This window comes from Sus scrofa, chromosome 9 (assembly GCF_000003025.6).
Source record: "Sus scrofa isolate TJ Tabasco breed Duroc chromosome 9, Sscrofa11.1, whole genome shotgun sequence".
Classification (NCBI taxonomy): domain Eukaryota; kingdom Metazoa; phylum Chordata; class Mammalia; order Artiodactyla; family Suidae; genus Sus; species Sus scrofa.
Window position 1 is genome coordinate 30,791,827 of NC_010451.4, and position 13,370 is coordinate 30,805,196.

The following is a 13,370-nucleotide window of genomic DNA, read 5'->3' on the forward strand; positions in this document are numbered from 1 at the left end:
GGCGGTAGGCAAAAAGTGTTAAATATTCATGAAAATCCTTATTTCTCATAGGTTCTGGCTAGAAAAGGATGCTGAGAAAATAACTCACCAAAGAGGGAACTACAACACAGTACAGCTAAGCACAGGAGTTATAAACAAAGGCAGCTGACATTAATAATTAAATGAGAAAAATTCCCTATGGAGGTTTAGATGAGCTATAGACACAATGCGTAAAATCATTTTGCTTAACTAATCATTAGTTATGTTCTAGACTAGAGGAGTATATATTAATGCAACTTTTTCTTCCACCCTATTTTTCTAGTCCAATAATTTGTCTAATGTAATAAATATAGCTATTATACATTCCCTATGAGGAAAAGTCATCCCCATTAGAACCTGATACTTTTATCATCTGTAAGGGAGTAGTCAATATAAATAAATGTGCTAGGGAAAGTTTATCACTTTTTTGAATTTTTTTGTGTTTTGCATTAAATTAACTCTAATGGAAATGTTATTATTGTTGTCAGTATCCTCGTGTATATTAGTCTGACCTCTGTACTAAAAATTATTTATCATTTTATTATGAGGTTTCTGAGTTAGCTTCTGTTTGTCTTTTTTAGTTGTTCATTTTCTGTTTTTTAAAACTGTTATCTGTCTCAACAGGACATTCTTTAATGAAGAAACGTCAGAGCTGGTAAATACACAGGGACAAAGGCGAGCCTAGTGAACAAGAATGGCTTCCTCTTGGAAACTGATTCTGTTTCTGTCTGTCACTGGGTGTCTTTCAGGTAAAAAGCCTTTCTTTTATAAAATAACACAAATACATAAAGATCTTCATTAACTATATCCTTGGGTGTTCATTTAAATTTATATCAGTATTCATGTTTTTCAACAAAAGAAATAGAAAACAACACAAGCCTCTGTTAGCACGGCAAAATCACATATAATAAAGTACTTAGAAAAATATCCTATAAATGTTAATAAAATGAATATCCATCTCAGCTCATTGGCAATGTAAACCAATGTTAGCCTTCATATGACTTGGATTTATAACATATGGGTAGGGGCATCTTTACACAAAACAGTAAGTAAATTGTTTCAAAGACATTAGAAGTTAAATGAACACCCTGGTCTACCATGATTATGGTTACTTAAAAAAAGAAATAGTCTTTAAATATTTTATCCTATCTTAGGTTCTTTCTGTGAGGTTTTACCATCTTCCCTGTTGATCTGGTCTCTTTTTATCTTCTCAATATAATTCTCCTCTTGAACTCATAAGCCAACAGAAGGGAATGGAGGTAAGTTTTCAAGATGAAATAAAGGATGCTCAGTTAAGACTAAATTTCAATTAAAAAACAAATTTTAGTTCTAGTATGCTCCATGCAATCAATATTTTATTTCATTTTATCTAAAATTTAAATTTAACTGGTTTCCAGGGTTTTTATTTATTAACCTGACAATGCTAGATGGAGAAAGAGTACTAGATGGTAATATCATTCCAAAGTTTTGTTCTCATGTAATGGTCCAACCTATACCACTAAAGAAACAGTCAATTCAAAGGAGATTGTTATACCATAGTTGTGGGAAAATGAAATTACTCAGCCTGAGGTTGTATCCATGATTTTCAGTTCCTCAGAGAATGTAGGTGCTGCTCTTTCCAGTGAACCACTGGGAGATGGGAATAATGAGGTTGAGTCTGGAGGTAAGTTACTGTTCAAATGTTATAGGCAAAGCTTAAAAAAAGTCAAAACAAAGGACATTTCTTATTTTTACATGGGACTTGATTTTTAATCATCTGCACTTAATATGAAACATATATACATGTATATAGATTATTTTTAAAAAACTTGAATCTGTTTACTTATAGATTTGTTTAAAATAAAATTGATTAGATACTTGAAAGGATCAGTTAACAAGGATAATTATTTTCAAAACCTTTCTCTCACTTCATCCTCTTACTTTAGCAAATTTTTTCTGGAAGTACGCCCTTTACTATGTTTTTGTTACTTGGTAATATTACACATTCAACATTTACTTTTCTATTTTAATATTTGCTCTGTTATTATTTAGTCCTCTCTGGTATTGTCTTTATTTGTCTGTGAGTATTACATTACAGGATCTATTTTGCACAGTAATTTGATTACTACTATAGAAAGTGTGCATAATTAAGCCATAGATCATAAGCACATTTTATGTTTTATCTGCTGTTTGACCCAACAAAACTGATTGAAGAAACAGAGAAGACTCAGTCTGTATTCTGTGGTTGTTTCTTCATTTTTGTAACTGTTGGATTATCTTGGGTGTGTTTAACTAGGAGATATAGAACTCTTACATATCCCTATGTTTAAAAACTAACTATTCAGGACAATGAAAGTTTGATAGATTTCATAGGGATATGCAATCATATTAAAATAGACTCGTGATTAAAACAATAATTTTTGTAACTTAGATTATATTGGGTGTGTTTAACTAGGACATATAGAACTCTTACACAGCCCTATGTTTAAAAACTAACTATTCAGGACAATGAAAGTTTGATAGATTTCATAGGGATATGCAATCATATTAAAATAGACTCGTGATTAAAACAATAATGAGATACCGTTATACATATCGGAATGGCTAAGATCCAGAAAAACAAACATAGTAAAAACAATGACAGTTGTTCTTGAAGAAGCAGAAAACAAGACAGTTTATTCATTGCTTGACACAGCCAATTTGGAAGACAGTTTGGCAATGTTTACAAAGCTAAACTGTTTAATCATCTAATCCAGCAATTGGACTCCTAGGTATGTACCTACCTGATTTTAAAGTTTATAAACACACAAAATACTCATGCAAGAAGTTTATAGAAGGTTAATAATAATCACCCCAAACTGGAAACAACCAAGATGCCGTTCAATAAGTTAATAGAAAACTGTAGAAATTCCATATAATGCCATACTACTTAGTGAACAAAAACAAATGGACTATCAAGTCACACAAATATATGGATGAATACGATATACATTGCTAAGTTAAAGAAGCTAGTCTGAATAGGTTACACCTGTATGATTTTATTTATATGACCTTTTGGAAAGGGAAAAACTGTAGGGAGTGTACAGGTCAGTGATTGCCAGGAGTTGGGGTCAGAAGCTAAATAAATGAGTGAAGGAAGCATAGGCATTTTTCAGCACAGCAAAACTATTCTGTAAGACATGGTGGTAGTAGATAAATAAATTTATGCATTTATCAAAACAAATAGAACTTTATAGCACAAAGTAAACTTAATGTACATAACTTAAAAAAAATAATTTAGGAGGTTAGAGAATCCCAGGATGGATGCAGAATGTGATAAAGAATCTAACTGTGTTACAAATGTATGAAGCAACCTCCACCTTAGGGAAGTGGTAGAGAGGGGGAAGGTACTGACCTAAGTAACTTCAGAAATGAATCTGTAAGACTAAAGGCAAAAAGTCCTGTACTTTAGTACTGTACTCTAGTTAACAGTATTATTTCCCTGTGTTAATAACTCTAAATCCCCTATACATGGGATTGAACAGGTAAGTCAGTTATTGGTGGGTGGTGGGAACCAATTGTCTCACTCTTGGACTGGGCAGTTACAGATAAGAAAAAGAAGAAGGCTAGAATAATCCATGTAGAAATTGATTCAAATTGGAGACTTCAGTATGAGCTCATGGTTAGGTTAATATGGATATGGACAAGTTCACGTAAAATGTATCATATATACACTCACACACACATATATATATGGCTAAGTGTATACACATATATTTCCTTTCTCTGTCATCTGAGAAAACCTACAAGCAATATACTCCAGTAGAAACCAGCACACAAAGTGCCACGATTTTGGTTTCTAATACTGTCCTCCAATTGAAGGAATCAGGGCTATTTGGACAAATTTCATGGGGGCAGGAAATATACTTGATCAACCTAGAATATCTTGTGTCAGAAAGTAAGTAAGTGCTAGAACAAACAAACCAATAAACAAAAAACAAACATAAGGAGGAGGGAATGTCAAAGGAATGTTAAAAACCAACTGAAAGAGTTCCCAGTGGCCCAAAGTGGAAAAATTGGGGCAAGAAAGTAAGTATTGAGTTACAACTCAAAGAATAAATAAGTCCATATTGATATAAATAAATAAATAAGCAAAAGAGAATAAATAGGCAAAAGAATAGACAAATTTCCCATGTAGATGAATTTCAAATAATTTATGTAAATGCTTTGTTCTCAAGGAATTAGAGTGTAACTCTCCTTTTACTTAAGTGTAGACTGCACACATAGTGATTAGTTTTCAGGAAGTACAGGATGGAAAAGGGGGATTTAAAAAGTAGCTGTATAGAGGAGGAAACTGATAAGCACTACTTCAGCTCAGTGATGAACAAGGTCCACATCAGAAGTGATAGCATTTACCCTGTATATAGTGTGATGAAAATGGCACTTCACCTCTGTAGGTTTCCTTCCTAAAACCTCTAACTGTAGTCTAATCAGGAGAAAAATATCAGAAAAATCCCACTGAGGAGCATTTGATGAACCTTCTGGCTAGTTATTCTCAACATTTTGAAGGTCTTCAAAAACTAGGATTATTGGAGAAACTGTCACAGAAAGAGGAGACTAAGGATACATAAATAAATGCAATACATTTTCCTGGATAGGATTCTTCAAAAAAAAAAAAAAACACATTATCTGAAAACTAAGGCAATCTGAATAAAGTATGCACTTAAGTAAAAATAAAATGTCGATATTGGTCCATTATTTGTGACAAATGTACCATACTAATAGAAAATGTTCATAAAAGGGGAAACTGGTTATGGGTTTATGGAAACAAAATGGGCAAAGTGTAACTTCCTAAATGCTTCCTCTGGACAAAATATGACTAAGGCCTAAAATAAGACAGTAGGGAAAGGCATCAACAAGAGATGAGAGCTTCAAATGTTTTTGGCAGTAAAATATATAGAACTTGGTAAATTATTAAATATTTTGTGTTAGAGGAAATAGTTAATGTTCTCAATTTGCTTATGCAGACGATAATATTGCCATTTAGTTGGATGTTGAATAAAGTAGGAGGTGCAGAGTGGGGAAATACTGAACTCAAGAATGCACATATTGAGCTTCATATATCTGTGACACAGGAAGATGGAAATGTTTAAAGTTTAAGATAAATGAGTAATTACTTTGTGGCACAGTGGGTTAAGGATTCAGAATTGTTACTGCTGTGATTGGGGTCACTCCTGTGGCTTGGGTTTCATCCCTCACCCAGGAACTTCTACATGCCATGGGCATGGGCAAAAAAAAAAAGAGAGATGTTCATTATTGCATGAATGAATTTGAAGCTCTGGGAAAGAAAATAATCACCCAGAGATTATGTAGATATTTATGAGTCATAAGACAAGAAGAAAATTCCGAGAAGCATGTGCTTTTTTAAGTGGCAAGAGAAAGTATAGGTTGAAAAGATTGGACTGTGATTTGGGGGAAAACTCAAGGAAAGCATGGTTAACAGAATAGATTCAGAAAGGGAGTGGTCACCAGTGGCAATGCTGTAGGAAAGTTACATGAGATTGGTATTAAGAGCTTTACTTTTAAATTCTAATGATACTTACCTTTAATGAAGTAGTGGGAACATCTGTCTTATGAACTGATTAGTAGAGGAGGAAAATTAGACAATAACTATAAATTTTGTTTTCTGGGCAGTTGAGCCGTGGGAGAAAAAGAGGAAAAAAAAGACAGGTAACTTGGAAAAGAGAAATTCAGGAAGGAGTAAATTAAATGTGTACATTTCTGGATGTGTGTTTTAAGGCTAGAGAAATTGTTTATAGAAATCCAATCCATGGAGTTCCCATCGTGGCACAGTGGTTAACGAGTCCCACTAGGAACCATGAGGTTGCGGGTTCGATCCCTGCCCTTGTTCAGTGGGTTAACAATCCGGCCTTGCCTGTGAGCTGTGGTGTAGGTCGCAGACACAGCTCGGATCCCACGTTGCTGTGGCTCTGGCATAGGCCAGCAGCTACAGCTCCGATTAGACCCCTAGCCTGGGAATCTCCATATACCCCAGGAGCGGCCCAAGAAATGGCAAAAAAGACCAAAAAAAAAAAAAAAAAGAAATCCAATCCACATTCTATATTAAATACATATTGATTAAATTATTTCACTAATTAACTTTAACTCCAAAACAAACTATCCTCAAATATATTAGCTGAAACCACCGTTTTTTTGTTTTTTTTGTTTTTTTGAAATACTATTTCTCACAATTCTGAGAGTCTGCTTGGTGGTTCTTCTGGTGTGGGCAGGTTCACTGATCTTTGTAGTCTCCATGAGGTTTGAAAGACTAGGATTAGATGGTGTCATGTGGTCTTACCTATTCTGAGTGCTTGTGTCTGGCTAGCAAAAGCAGTGGGAATGACCTGGTCATGTCCTGGTCATCCAGTAGTCTAGCCCAGGCTTTTTCACATGGCTCTGGTGGCAAGGATCCCAAGGATAGCAAGAGAAAGGCGGATCCCAAGGACACCAAGAGAAAGGTCAGATCCCAGGTTTCAAGCATAGGTCAAACTTCTGTGTCATGTTTACTAATGTCTCATTGGCAAAGCAGTTCACGTAGGCCAAGGACAGATGTAGTAGTAGAAAAGTAGATTTGGTCTCTTGAAGAGAGTAGCTGCCAAAGCATATTTTAAAGAATATGCAGTATAGTATTATTAACTATAAGCATTATGCTGTCCAGTAGATCGCTAGGAAGTATTCATCTTGCATAATTGAAACTTTGTACCCTTTGACTAATACTTTCTCCTTTCCCCCTCTCTCCAGCCTCTGGAAACTACCATTCTATTCTGCTTCTACAAGTTTGACTATTTTAGTTTCCTCATATAAGTGGGATACTTAAAAATTTGCTAAGAGGGTAAATCTTATTTTAAGTACTTTTACCATAAAATAAAAATAATAATAATAATATACAGAGGACAGGAGATAACTTTTGGAGGAAGTGTTTATGATATAGAATATAGATGATGATTTCATGAGTATAAACCTATCCCAAATTCAAGTCATATACATTAAATATGTACAGCTTATTACATATCAATCATACCTCAATAAAGTGGTTTACTTGTGCATATAGCAATAAAATAGCCATGCCTGTTTTTGAGCTCTACCATATATTAATTGATATCTACAAATATTTTACATGCAAATAATAACAATCTTGTTTAAGTTAATGACAAAGAAAATGGAATTTCTTTGTAACCCTATTTCATAAACACATTGAAAGCACTGTGATCCAACCTCATTAGTGTGTCTTAAAAAAACTTTAGAAATCTGTCAAACAATTTTTATCAATATGAACTTAATTAAGTTCAATAAAATTTAAGTTTTTCATGATAGAATGTGTGAAATTGTTTTGGGGAGGAATCATAATTACTAAAGCTTAGTTTTGAACATATATGTGACAAGAAGCATCAACATTTAAAACTCTATTGTGCCAAAATATTATACTCTTTAAAAATGATTCTTCAAGGATATATTATCTTCTAAATATGTGTAGAGATAATGATTGGGAGGAGAGAATTTAGAAATTTCAGAATTTATAAGCATTTGACTGACATCCAGGGTTCTTTGTAAATTGCTTTTCATTCAAACTCCATGTTGAAACATGCAAACAACAACAACAACAAAATCTAAAGGTTTAAATTATCCTGCTCTTTTATGCAGAATAACCCATCCAGTGAGTTTCTTAATCATTTTACTCCTTTTGAAATGTGGCTAGTAATTATTTTAATTTCTTTTTAAATGTTTAACAATTGGGGAATCTATTACAATAATATTTAATACCTATAGATCGCTTTCTGTGAAATGTAATAAAAGTCTGATGAGACACTGAGGTTAGGGGAGTTCAGGGATATAAAATACATACATATATTAATTTTAATACATATTATTAGAATAGGATAGAAAGCAGCTATTATTAGTCTCATTAACACACAATTTTTTGGTTGAAGATTTTTGAAAAAGCATTTGTTTTGCACTTCCAAGTACTAGCATGTATTTTTCAACATCACAAGTCTGTTTGTATATTTCTATCAAAGTTATAGACTTAAAATAACATTTAATTAAATTTATTAAAACTGGATATATATATATTTCTTATAAGCTGGAAAAATATATTTCCCTAACTGAATTTATAAGTCTTAGAATTAAAAATAATTTGGACATCATGTGTTCTAGTTCCTTGTATTTGGACAAGTAAAATATTGTTTGTTCTCAATAGGAATGAGGCTCAGGAAGGTTCTGTTGTTTGCTCATTATCACATAGATTGTAACTAGTGAAAGAATAATGAGAAAGCTGCCTCCTATAGTAATGCTTTGAACATACAGTTAACATGAAGATGAGACAAAAGAGGAAGTCCAGTTGTTTAAAGCTACACAGACCCCTTCCTACATAAATATATCTAGTTACTTTCTTCTGGATTACTTTCAAGTACTTTTGCTATAAGCTGCATTGCTTTAAAAAAAACTCTGCAAAATAAGGCATCTTTTCCCTTTTCTTTGCCACTATTCTCCATTGGGTTAAACCCATTTTATTGGAAAGGTGACAGTCTGTTCCTTCTGCCAAGAGAATGATATACTGTTGAACAGAGAATGTCTGTCATTGATAAGCTTATACAAATACTCACCTTTTTTTTTTTTTTTAACCAGCAATGTGGTAAATAGCACAAAACTTTGTCACTGTCAGCTAGTGCTGCCTAAGAACTTTAAAAGGAAAATGTAAAGAAAAGTGATCCTGAAAATAGGTGCCTGATAATATTAAGTCTGACTGGTCTACTGTAGTTGAGAAAGAGAAATGGATCATGGCTCCTCCGTGATCATTTTGAAATTATGTATGTGCACATTGTATTGGTCCCCCAGGAAGTCATGATGATAATGGAGCCTGCCTCAGAGCAGGAAACCAAGCTGACTCTTATCAGCCATGCACTGGTGATATTAGACATGTAATTAATCAGAGTACAATTTAATTTCTCCTTGCGCGCAAGGTGGCGGCAGGGGGTGTCACCTGAATTTAGAGAGTTTTATTTGTTAGTTTTATCGTAAAGGCAAAGAAAATGTTAAAAGGTATCCATAATTGTCAGCAATTCCTGGAGTGATATAAAATTAAACCGTAAACTAAAGAAAACTAAATTCAGCATCCTAAAGAAATGAGATTAAACGTGTGTTCTCCGTGTTTTGGAGATTAAAGAGAGAATTCACTAATACATTAGGTCAGCCAATTGATTTTTCTCTTACATAAAAAATTATTAAAAATATTTTTTCACTTGAGTTTTGGCTAAGGGATAAGTAATATACATCAAAGTGAGTTGTAATCTAGAAAGTGCCATGAAAGTCATCTCATGCTTTTTAAACTGGACTGGTATTATTATTTTTAACTATGATAAATATTTTTTGATAAAAAATTCATCATGGTTCTCTTTGTTATTTTAAAATAATGCTCAAGGAATTTGTGCTGTATTAAGTGTCTGCCAGAATTGGTAAACAAATGTTCATGATATCACTTTTTTAAGCATAGATCAATTTCTACCACAGTGTTACTACTGTGATATATGCTTGCTTATGGCAAAGATTGTCCTATTGCTTAGCATGAGCTTCTGAGGAGCTGCCCCCCTTACAGTAATTTTAGTAATTTGTCAGCAAGAAGACAACTACTTTTATATATCTCATTGGTTCGAATACAAGACTTTTCTATCTGTAAAGTGGAGAAACAGTTACATTCATTGAACACCAAAGCACGCTGGACACACTTGAGAGGCAGAACAAATCCAGGGGAAAATTCCTGCTCCCTTTGACTTTAAATAAATGCTATAGGTTTATCAGAAAAAAAAATACTTAAAATATGTCATGTCTAAAATAAACCATATATAACTATCATGAGAATGAAAAAAAGGCTAAATGCTGTATAATGTCTTATTTCAATTTAGCTCTTTGGGAACATCTTATTTTTCTAACCGTCAATCAAATTAACTACAGTTTTCTTAAAACTTTGTCAACTTCTGTGTTTGATAGTATTTATTTGATATAGATGTCAATCAAAATAATTTTTCGTTTTAGCACTTGAAAAGAATGCTTTCCATTCTAATGCTTACTGGAGCTTTAACAATAAAATTTGTCAGAAAATTTAATTATTCCTAATGATGTGTGTGTGGTGGCTACACTTGTGGCATGATCTTAGCAGACTGTGGATTTAGAGTATGGTGGAGCCAACCATATGCTGAAAATCAGGAGTAAATATGGTTTTAAGTGATAATCTTTTCCATTTTAATAATTGCATATTTTACAATTATTATTTTTATATGTTTAAATAAAAATTACAAGACCATCCACTCTATAAAAACAGAGGCAATACCTACTCTATTACTCTCATACACAAGATCTAGCATACTAATTTTACAAGTATGGGTACCTATTTTTTAAAGGAATGAAAGGAAATAATTATTTGATTTGTTTCTTCTGTTAAGAGAGGCATAAGGTAAACTTCTGGTTATAGCTATTTCTGGTCAGAAAACATCCAAAAACGATGAATGATTTTGGATTCTCTAACCTAATCGTTCTGATGTGTGTGCCTACTATATATTGCTCTAGTCTTCGAGGATACGGCAGTAAATAAGACATACAAAATATATGTCTATGAAGAACTCACTTTCTAGGAGAGAAGATAACCTAGCAAGAAATCAAATACTACAAGGTCTGAAATGGATAATTTCCAAAGAGAGTGAGTAAAGGGGTAGCAAGGTATTACTTTATGTAGGATTATTGGGAAAGGTCACTCTGCTTAGGTCTCTAAGGGAAAATCTGATAAATGCGAAAAAGCAAGCCAGGTGAATATTTGAGAGAAGGTGTTTCAGAAGCAGAGTGGCAACCATTAAGAGGGAATGGACTTACTGTGTTTGAGGAAGAATTGATATAGAAGAAAGGAGAAAAACCAATATGGATTAAAAAAACATATAACAAGAAGAATGATAAGGGGCGAAATAGATAGGCAATGACAGGATCACTTTTGAAGCAGAGGAGAGTTGTAACTGGATAATATGTTAAAAGATCGTGCTAGGTTCTTAATGGAAAATACCTTGTGGACCTTGGGAAAGAATGTAAGGAGGCAGAATAGGTAGGGTAAGGAGGCAGAATAGGTAGGGTTACTACTGCAAAAGTCTGGGAAAAAAAGACAGCAACAATGATTTAGACCTGCAAGTATTCAATGGCTATTTATTTATTGCATTATAAATCAGCAGTGTAATGGAATTACCAAAAAGGCGCTAACATGATCTTCAGCTGTATTAACAATGTCTAGAATAAGTAAGACCTTTGCATTTATCATGCTGACAATGACTGTAGTAATATGTCGTTATATTATTATAGTATAGTATAGTTCTAGGCTAGATCATATCATGGAAACCTAGGTAAATAAGAATGTGTTCAGTAGAGGGAAAGAAAAGTGATAAGGAAAAATTTGAAACTATATTACAATAGAAATGATAAAAGGAACTAAAGGAATGAGAACTAAAGATTCAGCTAATGTTTAAGGTAATTTCTGACCAAAGATTCAGAGGACACCTCCTTCTTGAAAGGTCCTCTTTGAATAGATGCTTTTGTTTGTTTGTTTGTTTGTTTATTTATTTATTTATTTTTGTAGATGAACTCTTGGCATAGATCCTGGTGATAATTTATAGAATGATTTGGACCCGCTTCTTTTATACCCAGATTAACAATAATGACTTTCAGTTGCATATTACCTTCTATATTTGAGATATTGAGAGCTGGCCTCCATATCTCAAATATAGAAGAATATTAGTATTAGAATATTCTATTCTTTATCATCTAACAAGCAAATATAACCATCCATGGCATAAAACAAGATATAAAAATTTTGCCAAAAGTAACCTTTTTTCTTAATGTATTTTGTGTAAATATCATTTTAAATATTCTGATATCTTGCTGCAAAATATCGGTTTATTATTTCCCATTGGAAGAAGAATTGTCACATGGAAAATAGGCCAAAATCTCAACTCAAAAGACAGATATTTTAAAGGTTAATACTATTTACAATTGCTATCTTTAAAGCGCTAAAATGTTGTTATATATAAGCAGATTACACTTATTCTAAGGAAATCCAAAGGGACAAACCTGTGAAAGTACGTAAAATAAGAGGTACAGTTAATTTGCTTAAAAGGCATATTATTCTAAGCAGCCAGTGTTGCCCAGTCATAGAATCAACTATATCTCAAGAGAGTCTGTTGGTTCTCTGTAAAGTTCAAGTGTAAGCTAAATCATCATTATGTAAAGATAATTTTAGCATCAAAGGGCTTGCACAATCAGATGATATCAATTTTTCCTCTAATCCTTAAATCTGTTATTCTGAAGTTGGACTTTGAGGAATAGTTATAAGTTTTACATTTTTATCATGTCTTTTAATAACAGCGGATGTTTAATAACAGAGGATTACCAAATGTGAGAATGGTGAATAGGTATAGGTAGAAGACCTGCAAATGGAAAGAATAGGTTGGAGGTTAGAAAAAATACATGGATACATATATCGACTCTTACTGGACATGAGGGACCCTTATTGCACATAAGGGATAAAAGAGGAGAAAATAAAAGATCTTCCTTTCTGCTATTTTGAGCCAGCATATGGGAGAAAAACAGAGCTGACAACAGAAATAAGACCAAAAGGAAATTAGTTTAAAAATAAATATGGAAAACTCTGATGGAACACTGAATTTAAAAAATAAACAGTTGTTATTCACAAATAAATGCAATGAATTAAGGGTAATAATGCACCAAAATCTCATTATGGGGCATAAATTGGCAAGAACCTAATCTGTGTTGGATTCCATCCCAGGAGATTTTTTTTTTTAATAATGAAATAGACCTGATTATAAAAATGATCTTCTCATGAACTCAGAAGATTTCCATTCTATGAAGCTATTCTGTTTGATCAGAACCTTGTTTTAAATAAAGTTTCCTATAAGTGTCCAGAAATGATTCCTTTCAGAATGCAAAATAACACATTTGGGAGAAAATAGACTAAAATTAGGAGGCTGTGTAGTACTTTAAACTTAGCTACAAATTGTGGGACTTTGGGCAAGTCCTCATTTCTTTCTTTATAACACAGTATCTTAAGTTACATTATTTTAAATCTTTTTTCCATATTTTAATACTGTTTTTCAGTCATCTCAGAACTTATTACATCCTCAAAATTTAGAGTAAACCTTGTATCCCAATATTTGAAAGAATGTTACTAGACACATTCGCGTGTTATTTACTAGAAGGTGTCAAATATGATCCCACCTAAACAATCAGAAATTAGAAATTTAAGGAAATTTAAGGGACTTCCCATTGTGGCTTAGCATGTTAGGGAC

At 33.0% G+C, this 13,370-nt stretch overlaps 1 protein-coding gene across 2 annotated transcripts in view; it reads left to right on the forward strand.

Moving 5' to 3' along the window:
• The window catches only part of CNTN5 (contactin 5), a 1,210,258-nt gene that overhangs the window by 532,224 nt on the left and 664,664 nt on the right, over nucleotides 1–13,370 (forward strand). For both annotated transcript variants that reach the window (XM_003129801.6, XM_021102337.1), the window contains exon 3: nucleotides 643–767. In XM_003129801.6, coding sequence (XP_003129849.3) covers nucleotides 713–767 — 55 coding nt within the window. In that variant the 5' untranslated portion in view covers nucleotides 643–712. The remainder of the gene's footprint in view (nucleotides 1–642; nucleotides 768–13,370) is intronic.